The sequence below is a fragment of the Alnus glutinosa genome, chromosome 1 (assembly GCF_958979055.1).
Source record: "Alnus glutinosa chromosome 1, dhAlnGlut1.1, whole genome shotgun sequence".
NCBI classification, from domain to species: domain Eukaryota; kingdom Viridiplantae; phylum Streptophyta; class Magnoliopsida; order Fagales; family Betulaceae; genus Alnus; species Alnus glutinosa.
This window is the reverse complement of record NC_084886.1, coordinates 2,131,441-2,149,313: the sequence shown is the minus strand read 5'-3', so window position 1 is coordinate 2,149,313 and position 17,873 is coordinate 2,131,441. Positions and strand designations below refer to the sequence as shown.

The 17,873-nt window shown below is 44.5% G+C and overlaps 2 protein-coding genes across 2 annotated transcripts; both read left to right on the top strand.

Annotated features, from left to right (window-relative positions):
- Nucleotides 1–371: 371 nt before the first annotated feature.
- LOC133858391 (uncharacterized) lies at nt 372–2,792 on the top strand. Its single transcript, XM_062293855.1, has 2 exons — nt 372–2,397; nt 2,584–2,792. Exons 1-2 carry the CDS (start codon nt 372–374, stop codon nt 2,790–2,792), a joined length of 2,235 nt encoding a protein of 744 aa, XP_062149839.1.
- Nucleotides 2,793–3,876: 1,084 nt separating this feature from the next.
- Nucleotides 3,877–4,548, top strand: LOC133858385 (uncharacterized). Its single transcript, XM_062293845.1, has one exon. It carries the CDS (start codon nt 3,877–3,879, stop codon nt 4,546–4,548), a length of 672 nt encoding a protein of 223 aa, XP_062149829.1.
- The last annotated feature ends 13,325 nt before the right edge of the window (nt 4,549–17,873 follow it).

Sequence of the window (17,873 nt, the reverse complement as noted above, 5' to 3'; positions counted from 1 at the left end):
ATCGTCGTCGGAGGGGTTGCCGGGACACCCCGACGACCCCTTTTGTTTTGCAGACAACTTGAAGAACACTCAGTTGATTCTCACCAACCTTGTGAACTTTGATACACGGCGTTGTCCGGAATTCCAAGTCATCAGCTCCAAAAAATTTGTTAACACTTTGGCGCCGTCTGTGGGAATGACGTGGTCACGTGTTCCTGTGAATACGAGAATACTTGGAATCTTCTATGGTAAGTACGCGGTTAACTCGAAGAAGTATGGCTGAAGAAAATGTGCGTGAGGGACCAGGGACTTCACATGACCCCCAGGCTGAGATAGTCCGCTTAAATGAGAAAGTGGTGCAACTCGAGAGGGAGCTGCAGGAGCGAGATTGAATGGAGCGGCCGAAAGCTCAAGAAGACCTGCCACAGGGTGATCAGGTGAATCTTGAGGGTGAAGATGGGCGTTCGGAAGAGGTGGTCGAAGGTGAGGGCGAGTCTGACAGTGATGCCGAACTTGTTGACCTCATGGGGAAGAATAAGAAGGTGAAAAAGGAGTGGGCTCGAAAATTGACTAAATTGGAGCGACAGTGTGATTACTTGATGGGATCCACGCAAGCGGGAGCTAAAGGGAAAGCTCTGTTGACCGACAACTTGTTTTCTACCACGGTGTCCCCTTTCACTGATCGTATAATGTCATGCCAACTCCCAAGTAAGTTCAAAATGCCTGAAATACCCGTATATACAGGATTGGGGGACCCTATTGAACATTTGGCCAGTTTCCGTGCACACGTGGTGCTGCATGCCACTCCGGACGAGGTTGCTTGCCGAGCTTTTCCCCTTACTTTGGCAGGGGGAGCTCGGGAATGGTTCAGAACTTTGCCTCCTCGTTCAGTCTCGAGTTTTGAGGGCCTCGCCAGGAAGTTTGCGTCTCAATTTATGGCAGGCGTTGTCCGGAAAAAGCCTGCTCAACAATTGATGACCATTAAGCAAGGCCCCCAGGAGTCATTGAGAAGTTACTTGCTCCGCTTCAACCAGGAGAGGTTGGCCGCGGAGACCCAGAATGAGCAATTCATCCACTGCGCTATTTATCAAGGGATCAGGAAGGATGGTGCCCTCATGGCGGACCTAGCAAGAAGACCGGCAGACAGTTTGCAGGAATTTTATGATCGGGCAGAAGAGTTCGTGAACCAAGAAGAAACCCTCCGTGCGTTCCGAGGGGCCGAGGGGCCGGGGAAAGAAAACCCTGTGCCGGACAGGAGATCAAAGCCGAGGACGGCCCCGATAGGAAGGGAGGTTGCAGAGCGCGGACCCGCTAGGAGAGTTGAAGGTTATCACTGGACGCCCGTGAATGCTCCGGCGAAGGAGATTCTCATGGAAATCAGAAAGGATCCGAACTATAAGGATCCCTCACCAATAAAGGGCCATCCGCCTCCGCACAACCGGCATAAATACTGCCACTACCATGGCTCTTTTGGTCACTATACAGACAATTGCATTTCTCTGAAAGAGGTGATCGAAAGGTATATAGCTGATGGCAAGTTGAAGCGTTTCGTGGAGAGACGTGAGAGTACCTCGGACAAGCGCCCTGCGTATAAGTTTGCCGGGAACCAGGGATCGTCCGGGCGTGATGCGCGCCCGGGAAAGCAGCAGTACTATCGGGAAAGAAGACCGCCTCAACAGCCCCGCAGGGATGTCCGGGCGGAGAAGTCGCCTCAGCGTGAGCGGAGCAGAAGCCGCGGGAGGCCGCAGGACTCGGGGTGCTTCCTCGAAATCCAGACTATAGCTGGAGGCTTTGGAGGGGGAGGTGAGACTTATTCGGCTCGCAAGTCTTACGTGAAGGAAATGCGAGAGGTATCCATTTACGCGATCACGAGGCCGGGAAAAGCTGCGAGGCGTGAGAAGTTAACCATCACCTTCTCGGATGAAGATTACGAGGGGGTATACTTACCCCATTCGGATGCCCTGGTGGTAACCATGGTTATAGGAAATCACAGGATTCATCGGGTCTTGGTAGATAATGGTAGTTCAGCGGACATTCTCTATAAGTCGGCCTTCGACTTGATGAAAATTAGTAAGGATAAGCTCTCTGCCTTCAGATTTCCCCTGGTGGGGTTCGCAGGAGAACAGGTGATGCCGCTGGGGTCGATCGAGCTTCAAGTTACGGTGGGTAGTTCCCCGACAGAGAAGACAATTCCGGTAAGGTTCCTTATTGTCGATCAACCCTCCGCTTACAACGCTATATTCGGGAGGACAGCTCAGGCTGAGTTGAAAGCGGTCACATCGATACCCCATCTTAAAATGAAATTTCCGACGGATGACGGAGTAGGAGAAGTCCGAGGGGAGCAGAAGGCAGCCCGCAAGTGTTACAATGTTTCCCTGGGGGGTCCCTCTCGCCAGGCACACCCTGGTCAGGAGGCAGGTCCTGTGATTAAATAGCAGTTACAGGCGGGGAGTCCAACCGGGGATCTCGAGGATGTGGAGGTCGGACCCCAAGGTAGGAAACTCCGGGTAGGCGCGCAGCTTCCAACAGACGAAAAAGGGAGGTTGGTGAAATTTTTGCGGGACCACCTGGATGTCTTTGCTTGGGAGCATGATGAGATGCCAGGAATAGACCCCTCGGTTATCGAGCACCGACTGAATGTTGACCGGAACTGCAGATCGGTGAAGCAGCGGAGGAGGACTTTCGCCCCAGAGCGCAATCAGGCAATTGCAGACGAAGTGCAAAAGTTGATTAAAGCAGGATTTATCCGGGAAATTGATTATCCGGAATGGCTGGCCAATGTAGTGTTGGTAAAGAAAGCAAATGGGAAGTGAAGGATGTGTATAGACTTCACCGACCTCAACAAAGCTTGTCCGAAAGACAGCTTTCCTCTCCCCAGGATAGACCAGCTCGTCGACTCGACGGCCGGTCACGAGGTGTTAAGCTTTATGGATGCATTTTCCGGTTACAATCAAATACGCATGGCGGAGTCCGACCAGGAGAAGACGTCGTTCACGACTGATCGAGGGCTGTATTGTTATACGGTAATGCCCTTCGGATTAAAAAATGCTGGTGCTACATACCAAAGACTGGTGAACAAAATGTTTCAAACGCAAATCGGGCGGAATATGGAGGTTTATGTTGACGACATGCTTGTCAAAAGCCTGACTACTGGAGGCCATATTGCCGATCTGACGGAAGCATTTGAAAATTTGAGGAGGTACCGAATGAAGCTGAACCCGCAGAAGTGTGCTTTCGATGTCGACTCCGGAAAGTTCTTAGGGTTTATGGTGTCGCATAGGGGAATCGAAGCGAATCCCGATAAAGTGAAGGCTATTTTGGAAATGTCATCCCCCCGGACAATGAAGCAACTGCAACGATTGACGGGAAGGTTAGCCGCTTTGAATCGCTTTGTTTCCCGGTCGTCGGACAAGTGCTTGCCCTTCTTTAGGGTGTTAAAGAGGGCTTTCAGCTGGACGGAGGAATGTGAGAGGGCCTTTGCGGAGCTAAAGACCTATTTATCCAATCCCCCGCTCTTGAGTCGCCCAGTGGAGGGGGAGATCCTCTATTTGTGTCTTGCGGTGTCCCGAACTGGAGTCAGCTCGGTATTAGTAAGGGAAGAATCAGGCAAGCAGAGGCCAGTGTACTTTACTAGTAAGGTATTACATGGGGCGGAAGAGCGATATCCTCGGATTGAGAAATTAGCGTATGCTCTGGTAATCTCAGCGCGAAGGTTAAGGCCCTACTTTCAAGCCCATGCGGTACGGGTCCTCACCGAATACCCCCTTCGGAAGGTGCTGCAGAAACCCGACTTATCGGGAAGGCTGGTCAATTGGGCAATCGAGTTAGGAGTTTGATATCGAGTACCATCCCCGGACAGCGACAAAGGCACAAGCCTTGGCTGATTTTGTAGTAGAGATGGGTGAAAGTCCGGATGAGGAAGGGTCGACTAAAGGACCAACTTGGGTTGCCTATGTTGATGGTTCCTCAGCGGGGGGAGGAAGCGGAGCTGGAGTGGTGTTCCGAGGGCCCGACCGGGAAGAGCTCAGGTACGCCCTTAAATTTGATTTCCCTGCCACTAATAACGAAGCTGAGTATGAGGCTGTGCTGTCGGCCATGGAGATCGCGCGGCAAATGGGAATAACGGATATAGAGATTCGAAGCGATTCGCGAGTAATTGTTGAGCAGATAAACGGAAGTTACGCCACGCAGGAAACGAGGATGTCCGAATGCCTCGAAAAAGTACATCAGTTCTACTCGTACTTTGACAGGATCGTCGTAGTTAAAATCCCCCGGGAGAAGAATGGGTTGGCAGACGCTCTCTCGCGAATCGGATCAGGATCGAACCCCGCGGTGTCAGTACGCGGCTGTAGACTCCTGACCAAAGCTCACCCCACGGTATTGGCAACAGAAGAACTGATGCAAGTAGGCGAGGCGGACCCTGAATGGGCTACTGAAATTGTACGGTATCTGAGAACAGGTGAGCTCCCGCCGGCCAAGGAAGATGCTCAGAAAATTGTCCGTCACTCGGCGCGTTATGTTTTAGTTGGAGGAACTTTTTCCGACGGGGGTATTCCTTTCCCTTACTAAAATGCCTGCCGAATGAAGATGCGGATTATGTGTTGAGGGAAGTGCATCATGGAGTATGCGGAAACCATTCAGGAGCTAAGGCTCTAGTGAACAAGGTTGTCAGGGCAAGATATTACTGGCCGACGATGAGTAAAGACGCAGCGGAGTTAGTAAGAGTCTGTGATGCGTGCCAGAGATTTTGTTGTATCCCCAGAAGCTCTCCGGAATACCTTCATTCAATTACCTCTCCCTGGCCATTCGCCAAGTGGGGGGTCGACATTGTCTGTCCCCTACCAACGGGAAAAGGTAACAAGAAGTTTGTACTGGTTGCAGTGGATTATTTCACTAAGTGGGCGGAGGCCGAGGCACTTGCGACGATCACAACCGAGAATGTCATTAAGTTCCTATGGAAGTTGATAGTGTGCAGATTTGGGATACCTTATGCCATGGTGACCGATAATGGCAAACAGTTCGATTGTGACCGTTTCCGTGAATGGTGTTCCGAGCTGGGCATATGGAAGAGTTTCTCCACTCCTGTCTTCCCTAAATCGAACGGCCAGGTAGAGGCCACTAACAAAACGTTGATCCAAACGTTGAAGAAAAAACTCGGCCAGAGGAAGGGAGCATGGGTCGAGTACCTCCCGGAAGTGCTCTGGTCCTACCGGACTACGGTCAGAACTGCAACGGGAGAGACCCCGTTTGCCCTCACCTATGGGATGGAAGCAGTAGTACCAGTTGAGGTGGGGTCACCAAGTTTCAGAGTGGCCCACTACAATCCGGGGTTGAACGAAGAAGGCATGAATCTGCGCTTGGATTTGTTGCAGGAACGCCGGGAGGACGCCCGCACAGCATGTACGGCCTATCAACGCCGTGTGGCCAAGTATTATGATAAGAAGGTTAGACCCAGAGAGCTTCAAGTTGGTGATTGGGTCCTGCGGAAGGTCAACCTGATGACTCAAGAGCCTACTGATGGTAAGCTGGGACCGAACTGGGAAGGGCCGTACAGAGTCGTTAGCTCTTGTGGAAACGGGGCCTATCGCCTAGCTACGGAGAAAGGGAAAGCGCTCCCAAGGGCCTGGAATGTAGAACACCTCAAAAAGTATTACTTTTGAAATTCTTGTCTTGTAAAGTGAAGCTTTTGTTGTATTAATTCTGAAAATATTTGGACCTCCTGTCTCCGGACAGGAGGATAAAGGAAGCCCGCCCCCACTAGGGGATGAACGGGTGGACCTCCTGTCTCCGGACAGGAGGATTAAAGGGAGCCCGCCCCCACGAGGGAATAAACGGGTGGACCCCCTGTCTCCGGACAGGGGGGTAAAGGGAGCCCGCCCCCACGAGGGGATGAACGGGTGGACCCCCTGTCTCCGGACAGGGGGGTGAAGGAGCCCGCCCCCACGAGGGGATGAACGGATGGACCCCCTGTCTCCGGATAGGGGGGTGAAGGAGCCCGCCCCCACGAAGGGATGAACGGATGGACCCCCTGTCTCCGGACAATAAGATAACGTTTGACTGCTTGGTTTAGGATCACTTCAGTTTACCCCTTTCACATAGCAAATCCCTCCGTTCCTACTTAGCAGCAACGCATAGATTTGGAGGGGAGAGTGGGGTAAGTGATCCCGCCCCCTCGGACGTTCGTATGTTCTTATTTAGTTCGGGAACAACATCTAAAGGAGATATTTAAAAAGAGAGAAAAGAACATGCTTATTGATAAAATACACAATTACATGTTGTAAAATATTTGGGCTGGCGTACATGAGGGTAAGTCGGGCGCCAACAGGTCACCGACCTCTTCCGCTTCCTCCCCATGGAGACGTTGTCAGAAGGCGACATCCCTAGCAGACGGGAACCCAGCGGTTCAAAGGCACAGGTGGCCAATGCAAAGTTGGAGAGTGGCGAGAAGTCGGACGATGGGGTCCACTGAACGCCGGAGTGGACCCTGAAGCAGGCGACTCCCAACTGGGCGTGGTAAGCAATGGGATATCTCCGGCGTAAAGCCGGAGATCGCGCCTCCCTTGCTAGATAAAGCCGAAGATCACGCATCCAAGTGGGTCTAAATGCTGGAATTGGGACACTCCTAACTCCATGTCTAAGTGCTGGAACCGCGAACACGACGCGACTCCAAATGAGAAAAGGCAAGTGCGAGAGTTTGAGATGAAAATATGATGGACGGGAAGTCCAGAGGTACATACATATATAGGTGCGAAATTGTTTAAATGCATTCGCTATTCCCATAATGGCAGGTATACCTAACGCTGAAAAGTTAGATTGAAAATCAATTCTGGCCGGTAGCCATTAATGGAGTAAGACCAGACGAGATGTTCATTAATGGCAGTAATAAATGAAATATACGAATCTCCTTTTCATTGAAATGATAAAGCAAAGCAATACATTGATATTTTCAAAAAGAAAGAAAGGAGTTATCAGGGGTTGCCGGGGGCGCGACTGGAGGAAGGAGCCCCTTCTCCGGATGACGAGGAAGTGGACCCCGACTCTGAGTTTCCTGCCGGGGCGGGTTTAGAGGTTTTCGGGCTCCAATCGGCTACATGAGGGAATTGGTCGACTCTTAGCTTGGCCATGGTCTCCAAGGCCTCGTCCGGGATCTGGATGGTGCTGATGTCGAGATCCTTGAAGGACTCGTCACCGGGAGGGGCACTTCTGGCAACACCTCTCAAGTGTTCGAAGCCCCAATTGAAGCCCACGGCCCATGATGTATCTCGGAGCTCTGGAACCTGAGAAAGCTCCCTGGTGAGCTCAACCACTTGAAGATGGAGCTCTTCAATCCTCTCCACCGCTTCTCTCCTTTCCTCGTACGCACTGATCTGATCGTCGAGAGCTTGCTTTTTGTCAGCAATGGCTTGTTCGAGCTCCGACGTAACCCGGTCCCTAGCGGTGAGTGCTATTCCCTTCTCGGACAATGCTTGATCTCTTTCCTCGACAAGCTTTTCATTGTCGATCAGGGCTTGGTCTTTCGCCGCTTGAATTGATTGCAGCTCGGATTTCAACTCCGAATTCTCGGCTTGTAGGGATTGGACAGTTGCCCGCAAAGAGCCAGAGGATTGAAGCTCTACCCCCAATGTGGCCTTGAGTTTGGCCTTCTCGGAAAGAGCATCTTTTAGCCGAGTTTGGGCTGCGGATAGATTGCTCTCAAGGATCTCCATGTCGCGGACCATTCTCTCGCAGCTGGTCAAAGTGCTCTGTAGTGTGCTTTCCCGGAGCTCGAATAGTTTTTGGAGCCTTAGCCGGTGCTTCTCGGACTCGGGCAAAGCTCTCCTCTGCCCCTGGGACTCCTCTTTCAACTCCTTCACCCGACCCTGTAATGACTGAATGGCCTCGCGTTGGTCTTGCTCGGGTTCCCGAAGACTCCTCCAGGATGCGGCAACGTCCACGGCGAACTAAGTAAGAATGAGGCATCAGTACTTGAATGGAGATGGGAGATAAACTAAAAATAAGGAATGTCAGAACCATGTACCTGAAGGATCTTTCCGGTAAGCTGCTCGGCATAGCCCTCCACTGGGAGCTCCCCGAACAGGGGGCTGTAGTCCGGGGTGACTAGGGAGCTCAGAGCTTCCAGGGGACATCCTGCTAGCCCGTGGGTCTGAAAGTCCTGTCGTCGCCCAGCAGTCGCAGAATCGGAAGGGAGAACGGAGGTAGAAGCTTGGGGCGACGTGGGGACCGGAATCGGAGTCGAAGACTCGAGCCTGATGGGAAAAGCGGGCGTCGGAGAGGCCTGCCCGAGCGCCTCCCTTTCGGAGGCCACCTCTTCTTGCAGTTTGTTGAACTCCTAAGAGAAAGTATCCGGCTCCTCCCTCAGTGGTGATTGAATTGGTGACCCCCTGCGAGGAATTTCGTCTCCCGCAACAACATTAACTCCGGGGCTCGCTTCAGCCCCCGGGTGGGCAACAGGTTCGACCGGAGAAGTCACCGACGTGATAAGCGTAGGAAGGGATGCAGTGGTTGGAGGATTCTGGCTGCTAGGAGGAGTATAAACCTTGGCCATGGCCAATATCCGGCCAACCATAAAACTGCTATCCCGTTGAGCTCGAAGTTTTTTGGATTCGGGGCCTTCGTCAGCCCCCGGAGCAACCCTCTTCCCTTTCTGCTGAGGCAGGGGCGCCTCAGGTTGAATAACCGAACCTTCTGCAGGTTGGGGAGGAGGGTTGGAATCATTTGGAGAAGTAGGAGAGTGCCCTACCACCTCGATAGTAGCAGCGGTGGCCACATCTTCGGCGACGTCTTCGAAAGAAATGGGAGGCGAGCGGGCACCCGAACCAGGGAAAGAAGGGCTCGTCCGAGGGTCTCGGGGAAGAATCTTTACGGCTGGGGAAGAATTCCCCTCCTCTTCCTCGGATGAAGCCTCGGCTACCTCATCAATCTCCCTCATAATAGAATCATCGGAGCCGATCAATGAATCAGAAGATGGCCTGTCCGGAAGGGCCTGAGGAACTCGGGAGGCCGGGGCCTGTGGTTGATGAACCTTCGAAGAGCGTGTTCTTCGGGGAGACTGATTGGCCTGCCTCCCTGACGTACTCCCCTTTTGGGCGACCTTCCTCGGAACCTTGCCCGGAATGGGCCTACTGGTCGTAACGGACCACCCAACTACCGGGGTTCCCCGCTTGTCCAGAATTGCTTTTTGCTCTGGGATTTGATACCCAAAGCACTCGTTCAGGCTTTGGACTGAAACGAGATTTTCGTAGTCGATCGACGACTGAACCGCCCTGGCCGAGAAGGAGAGCATGGTGTTGACCTCCTTGATTTTAGCGACGCTCAGTGTAGGTAGGATCCGTAAGTCGTCGACCAATGGCCTCCATTCTCTAGGCACCCGTTGGGAGTCCGGAATAACCGACTGGGAGGGGCATTCCCATTCCCCGGAGACCCGAAAAAACTGCTCTCTCCAACCTTTGTTGTTCCTGTACTTACGCTGGTCGAGGTAGATGAATATCGGATCTTGGCGCACTCACAGCTCGACGGCTCCGTCCTTGGTAGACGGACGGTATATACTGAAGAATTGGGCGGCGTCCATCTCAGTTCCGAGGACCAGCCGCCACAGGATGGATGACGCCACCACGTACCTCCAGCCGATCTGGCCGGGGGCCACCCCGAGGAACGCGCAAACCTCGCGAACGATTTTTGGGAACGGGAGTCGAACCCCTGCCATGAACATGCGCTCTGTCAAGGTAACTTCACCCCCGGCTATTCCCCGCGATTCAGGTTCTTGGAAGAAGATGTTGACAGATGGGCCGATGTCATAAGCCCTTCGAAGAGTCGCCTCGTGGCACGCCAACCAGGTCGACTCTAACCGATCTTCCGGCGGCACCAAACGCGCAACCCCAGGTCTGACAGTGGAAGGGGAGACAACGGCCAAGGGAACAAGCTCTTCAGGAGCGTCCACAAGACTCCTGGATGCTGGGTCTCTGCGAGTGATGGCCATGTGGAGTTCGGAGGAGGTAATGAAGAGAAAGAGCCGAGAAAAGAAGAAGATGAAGACAGAATGAGCGACGGAAGAAATGAACAGAGCTGAGGCCGAAGAGAGATATTTATAACGAAGTCGACAACCTCTGAAAAACGGAGAGGTGTGCGACTGTTTGATTGATGGCGGCGAATTAATTCTGTAACCGGCGCGGAAGTCGAAAGGCCTTCTTGTCATCATCATTACGCTGCACGTTAAGGTCCCTGATCCCTGACAAAACGCGCCTGTTCGGTGTAGGAACGTTTCCAGTCCCTCCACAGCAAACTGGTCACGCTGGAGAAAGGTGAAATCAAATGTCCTTTCCTTGGGGCCCACTGTGGAGGCCTGAACACCCTCAAATTAAATGGCGGGAAGAGACAATCCTGGAAAAAGTGCTAGAATTCTCTTCCCCTTCATCAGGAATGGAGAAAGAATTCGGGGGGTAAGTGTTAAGGAATTTCCCGCCATTGATTGAAATGGTAGAGAGATGAGCTGGAGTCTACAGCTACGAGCGGAGCTATTTGAATGAAGTGGGAGACTTCTCTCTAATTAATATTTTTGTCTTATTAATCGATGATCATCCGCTGCCGATCAGGGAAAGTAGGGACAATTCGGTATAAGCGCCTGGGTTCATGGGCTCAAATTAATTAAGGAAAAGAAAAGCATCTTCAAGTAATAAATGTTGACGTGAAGGACATTTAAGAGGGGCAGACATATAAAAGGTTTGGGCTGATAAAAAAGAGAGGTATCTTCTTCTAAATACACACGCACTTCTTCTTTCTGACGAGATCTTTTCTCACCAATTCTAACTTGATCGTCGGAGGAGGCGTTGCCGGGACACCCTGACGACCCCTTTTGTTTTGCAGACAACTTGAAGAACACTCAGTTGATTCTCACCAACCTTGTGAACTTTGATACACGGCGTTGTCCGGAATTCCAAGTCATCAGCTCCAGAAAATTTGTTAACAATAATTTAAGATGGAAATTGAAATTTAAAATATATATAGTTGAAAAACGAAATTAATGGTATCTAAATCCTAGTTTTAATTCTTAAGTAAACATAATTAGAAATGCTAATAATTTGTTCAGGTTCATTCCCGCTAAGAAGAACAAGAGGAGATATAATGTGGTGAAGGAGATCAATGCAACACTAGGGGAAATGATCCGCAGGAAAGAGGAAGGCATGCGAAATGGAGAATCAGGCAATAACAACGATTTACTAGGCTTATTATTGCAATGCAAAGAAGATTCCGATCAAAATGGTCTGACAACTGAAGATGTTATAGAGGAGTGCAAGTTGTTCTACAGTTGCTGGCCAAGAGACCACCGCCACCTTGCTCACATGGACACTCATTGTTTTATCTATGTAGGGATGTAAATAAGCCAGTCCGTTCGACAGCCCGCTCGATACCCGCTCGGTTTAGCCCGATTCGAACTCGAGCTCGATATTGTAGAAACTCAATCGTTACTGTTGAAACCCGCTCGATTAGTAAGTGATACATACCCGACTCGCTCGACAAAACTCGATAGGGGCTCGCGAGCTCAACTCGTTTAAAGCTCGACCGGATCGCTCGCCCGACTCGTTAGTTTGAGTCGTTAGCTCGTTCATATCTAACATATATATTAGTAAATAGTAAACATAGTATAATATATATAGTATTACATATTAATTATAATACTTTGATAACAATATTTAGTATGTTAAATTAACATATTAAGTTATTAATTGTTAGTATATAACAATATAACAATATTAAATAGTTAGCATATATATATATATAAACACATATATCACATCACACATGGTTAACAATAGTTATATATTATACTTATATTATAGTTACTTAGTTATATAGAATATATTAGACTTACTATTTGTTCACATTATACATATACCATTGTTTATACTCTGTAGTTATATATAATAACATATTATTAATTTGTTACTTATAAACTATAGTTATGTAATATATTTTATAATATGCCTTATATACTTACATATTATATATTTATGTTATTAATAAATGCATAGAGGTTGTTCATAAACTTGGACTTGAATTCTGCTTTGATCACTCATTGAAAAATTTAATAGTTTACATCGAGCTCTAATTGAGCCGAGCTTGTCCAGTAACCCGGCTCGGCTCGAATGTCATTTTCAACGAACTCGAGCTTGAGCTCAAGCTCGCCCGAGTTTTAAACGAGCCGAGCTTGAACATGTAATTTATAGCTCGGCTCGAATTCGAGCTCGACTATTTAGGCTCGACTCATAAACGAGCCAGTCTTGAAATCTTCAAACTCGACTCGGCTCGGCTCGATTACATCCCTATATCTATGCATCCCGATTGGCAAGAAAAGGCGAGGGACGAGGTGCTACACGTCTGTGCCGACAGAACAGTCCTTGATTTCGAAGCCATCAATCAACTCAAGTTAATTTCTTTGATTTAGAGTCTATATGGACCTTCCTAACATGCTTGATATGAGCGCGTAATGGGCGTCAACCATTACGACGACCTCGACGTGAAAATACTTTAGTTAAGACGTAATCATAAAGCACATAGATTTACATTAATCTACTACACGTAAAGATTAAACTATAATTGAAAAACATTTACTCTACCAAAGGTGTGGAGTGACTAATGTTCCCTAGCTTACTACTCTATAACACATTCTAATAAGTATACACAATACATGAAAACCCTAATTAGGCCACAATGATAAGATATCTAGTTTCACACCAAATCATTCCACATAAAGTTAAACTACAATTGAAAAACAATTAGACTACCAAAGGGGTGAAATGATTTGTGTTCCCTAGCATACCCTATAAGGTGAGTCTAATGAGAATGATTGGTGTCATGTCAAATAGCATCATTGCAAAAGACATCATTCTTATTTCTAAGAATGTTGGTTTACTCAAGACTTCAAGAAAAACTCATAGACAAGTTAAACTCTTTTTCATGAATAAATAGATCGGAATCTTGATACCAAAACCTTTTAGCATGGGTTTTGATTTCCTCTAGCCCTCAACAATCATCAAACACATTTAGAAAATCCTAAGAACATCAAGAACACTACATGGTTTTGGATAGGATTAGGATCAAACCCTAAGAACTAAGTTAGCTAGACATGAATTGAATCTAATCTAAGCATGAATTTAAAGGAAAACAGTAAAGAAACAAGAAAAAAAATGAAGAACAACTATATTTAACTTCAAAAGTTCGAATTACAAAGGGAAATGAAAAGCATTAAAATTAACTAAGATACACCTGAGACAATCGAAGCTCCCAAAAGATGCATGATAAACTACTGATGCTCTGGAAAATAAAGTCAGGAAAACATATCTATCTCTCTCACCCATGCCTCATATATATAGAGGAAGATATTTACAAATATCTACGAAAGAGATAAGATAAGAGATATTTCTGAAATATCTAAGATATTTTGGAAATATCTGAAAATATCTAAAAATATCTAAGAAAATATCTAAAAATATCTAGGATATTTAAAATATCAAGAAAATATCTAAAAATATCTAAGAAAATATCTAACAAATATCTAGAAATATCTAACAAATATCTAGAAATATCTAACAAATATCTAAAAATATCTAGAAAATATCTAAAAAATATCTAAAAATATCTAAAAAATATCTAACAAATATCTAAGATATTTAAAATATCAAGGAAGAGTGACATGTCAACATTGTTCCAGATTGTTCCGAAAATATCCAAATTCGATCGATCGATTATAAAGTCGATTGATCGGTTTTCGCTTGATCGCATTCGTGGTTGCCCTGTCTCGATCGATCGCATCTCGTACGATCGATTTTTCTTCGACTGGTGATTTGATCGATCGATTATAAAGTCGATCGATCGATTTGCCGGCTACTTGGCAGGAGCAACTTTGAACTCTGGAAATGACCAAATCGTCCTTGATGTATTTTCAGGTTTAATTCGGGTGTTTTGAACTATATTTCAATTAAGACCTGAAAATAAGACAAAACACTAAACTACAACAAAACGTTATATTTACAACACAAACTAGGTATAACAAATGTAAATTAAGGGGTCTTGAATAAAATAATTCAAGACTTATCACACCCCCAAACTTACATAATGCTAGTCCCTAGCATTACAACTAGAAATTAAAATACACACAACTAATCTACATCCTCTTTCGTGGGAAACGCGATTGCATTTAGCACATGCAACAAGCCTTTTAAACCCCTAGGCTACCCTAGTGGACGAATGAAGTCTCGTGAAGGTTTAGCAGAAAATGCTACCTACAAACATTATCTTTACAAAATATACATGTTACCTAATAAAAAGAAGTATCATTACAACAGTGGTTCATAATTCATGAACAACTTTAAACTAATAAACTTCATCTTCACACAGTTCAGAAAATCATAGTCTACTCACTTACAAATGGCAAGCTAAGATCTCATATGTTAGAAATGATGCAGTTTGATATTAACATACAGTTATGGAGCTTTCAAAGAATATAACCTACATACATGCTCCAGTGTCTCAAAATTCTTTATATCTCTCGCTAGATGGAATAACTAAGGCATATGCATACTTTAATATTATTTACATTATTTATTATGGTTGTGCAATGCTCGACTCCTTTAAGCTTCTAAATGACTTATGTACCAAGTGTTAGGTCAGTGACTCCCAAACCAGATGGCTTTAGGGCACTAGATGTAAAACATCCCTAAGGGCTTAATAACTCAAGTCAAGAAGAACTATGAAGTCAAACTAACAATTTTTTATTTACTTACATCTTTTGACGCGAACACTCAATGCTTAATGAGGTAAGAGGTCCGGTTACTCAATGAAGTATTTTTTTTTTTTTTTGAATTATGCCCACGTCATCCATCTAACAAGTAATCTTAGTTTTCCGAGACACTAAAAACCATATGCAAGGTATTAACTTAAGTACATACCCCACAAACAATATGCCAATGTATGTTATGATTTTCAAATTTCTACATGTGAATCTCATAGCCAAAAGTAATTAAACAGACTTAGAATCTCTAATTGTGTGATCGTGTGTTCAAAATTTTAAAATTGTCAATAAAAAGTAAATCACAATTATAAATCAACTAATTTCTACAAAACAACATAGATATTCACAAAGAAATTTAAAATTTTTTTGTACAAAACTTAGACTAAGTGTACTTCTATACCCCCAAACTTAAAATAACATATTGTCCCTAATGTGTATAAAATGAAAGCATGGTTTAAGGGATAAAGAAAACCTGAATGGGGAGGTATGGCTCATAGCATACCCCCAAACTTAGAGGTAAAAACACTTAACCTGAAACACAAAACTAAAAAGAAAGTGAATGATAACAAATATTAACAAGCACGAAAAATAAACAATGATTCGGTCCAGAGACAGCAGAAAAGCAGTGCTACTAAAAAAAACAAAAGTCGATCGATCGGATTTTATGTCGATCGATCGAAAGTCGATCAATCGAAAATTTTTAGCTCACTGAAATTGATCAAACGATCTTTTCTGCATAAACAGAATTCTGCAGAAAACAGACAGAACCGAATTGAAACACTAAAAATTGCAAAAACAGATTACAAACAGAAATAAAACCACTTATGGACAGAATTTACAATATGTACTAAATCAAACTAAATACAATCCTAAATATCCCATAAACAACCGTTAATCCCCGGCAACGGCGCCAAAAATTGTGTAACGCTCGGGACTAACCGGCTACACGTGGATTTTAAATTTATAAGTTTACCACTCGCAATAGTACGTATCGATTGTACTATAGTAAGGGTGATCGAACCACAGAGATTATTGATTGTTTTGCGTAATGGAATATGGAAAGGAACGTATTTAACTTAACTTAAAAACAAAAATAAAAGTAAAGGTTGTAGAATTGAAGCTACAACGACAAGGTGAAGAAATAAAAGCGGGAAATGAAAACAAACGTAAAGAAAACTTAGGGTGTTGATCCTATCCAATCCTCAACCAATGAAATGCTTAGAGTCTATATGGACCTTCCTAACATGCTTGATATGAGCGCGTAATGGGCGTCAACCATTACGACGACCTCGACGTGAAAATACTTTAGTTAAGACGTAATCATAAAGCACCTAGATTTACATTAATCTACTACACGTAAAGATTAAACTATAATTGAAAAACATTTACTCTACCAAAGGTGTGGAGTGACTAATGTTCCCTAGCTTACTACTCTATAACACATTCTAATAAGTATACACAATACATGAAAACCCTAATTAGGCCATAATGATAAGATATCTAGTTTCACACCAAATCATTCCACATAAAGTTAAACTACAATTGAAAAACAATTAGACTACCAAAGGGGTGAAATGATTGGTGTTCCCTAGCATACCCTATAAGGTGACTCTAATGAGAATGATTGGTGTCATGTCAAATAGCATCATTGCAAAAGACATCATTCTTATTTCTAAGAATGTTGGTTTACTCAAGACTTCAAGAAAAACTCATAGACAAGTTAAACTCTTTTTCATGAATAAATAGATCGGAATCTTGATACCAAAACCTTTTAGCATGGGTTTTGATATCCTCTAGCCCTCAACAATCATCAAACACATCTAGAAAATCCTAAGAACATCAAGAACACTACATGGTTTTGGATAGGATTAGGATCAAACCCTAAGAACTAAATTAGCTAGACATGAATTGAATCTAATCTAAGCATGAATTTAAAGGAAAACAGTAAAGAAACAAGAAAAAAATGAAGAACAACTATATTTAACTTCAAAAGTTCGGATTACAAAAGGAAATGAAAAGCATTAAAATTAACTAAGATACACCTGAGACAATCGAAGCTCCCAAAAGATGCATGATAAACTACTGATGCTCTGGAAAATAAAGTCAGGAAAGCATATCTATCTCTCTCACCCATGCCTCATATATATAGAGGAAGATATTTACAAATATCTAAGAAAGAGATAAGATAAGAGATATTTCTGAAATATCTAAGATATTTTGGAAAGATCTGAAAATATCTAAAAATATCTATAATATCTAAGAAAATATCTAAAAATATCTAGGATATTTAAAATATCAAGAAAATATCTAAAAATATCTAAGAAAATATCTAACAAATATCTAGAAAATATCTAACAAATATCTAGAAATATCTAGAAAATATCTAAAAAATATCTAACAAATATCTAAGATATTTAAAATATCAAGGAAGAGTGACATGTCAATATTGTTCCAGATTGTTCCGAAAATATCCAAATTCGATCGATTGATTATAAAGTCGACCGATCGCTTTTCGCTTGATCGCATTCGTGGTTGCCCTGTCTCGATCGATCGCATCTCGTACGATCGATTTTTCTTCGACTGGTGATTTGATCGATCGATTATAAAGTCGATCGATCGATTTGCCTTAGCCGATTCTTCACTTGGCAGGAGCAACTTTGAACTCTGAAAATGACCAAATCGTCCTTGATGTATTTTCAGGTCTAATTCGGGTGTTTTGAACTATATTTCAATTAAGACCTGAAAATAAGACAAAACACTAAACTACAACAAAACGTTATATTTACAACACAAACTAGGTATAACAAATGTAAATTAAGGGGTCTTGAATAGAATAATTCAAGACTTATCACTTATCAATTAATTTTTATATCACATGAAATGATTTATAAATTAAGCCAATCACAATCATCAATTTCATATTTTTTCCTTATTTAAGGATTGTAACGGCACTACGCGGGTTTTGTTGCACTAGGATGAGTTTATTTATTTTAAATTAAATAATTCTTTAGTTTCTTAATAATTCTCTATTAAAAATAATAAAATTTAAGTAAGGTGGATTTTATACATATCTGTACCTAAATAAAATAGGACAGAAATTCCCTACAAA

What these genes read in the sequence shown, in the direction of transcription:
- LOC133858391 (XM_062293855.1), top strand. Translation starts at nt 372, where the DNA reads ATGGAGCGGCCGAAAGCTCAAGAAGACCTGCCACAGGGTGATCAGGTG. An exon ending in ACACCCTGGTCAGGAGGCAG is followed by an intron (nt 2,398 to 2,583) that starts GTCCTGTGATTA and finishes ATGAGATGCCAG; the next exon opens with GAATAGACCCCTCGGTTATC.
- LOC133858385 (XM_062293845.1), top strand. Translation starts at nt 3,877, where the DNA reads ATGGGTGAAAGTCCGGATGAGGAAGGGTCGACTAAAGGACCAACTTGG.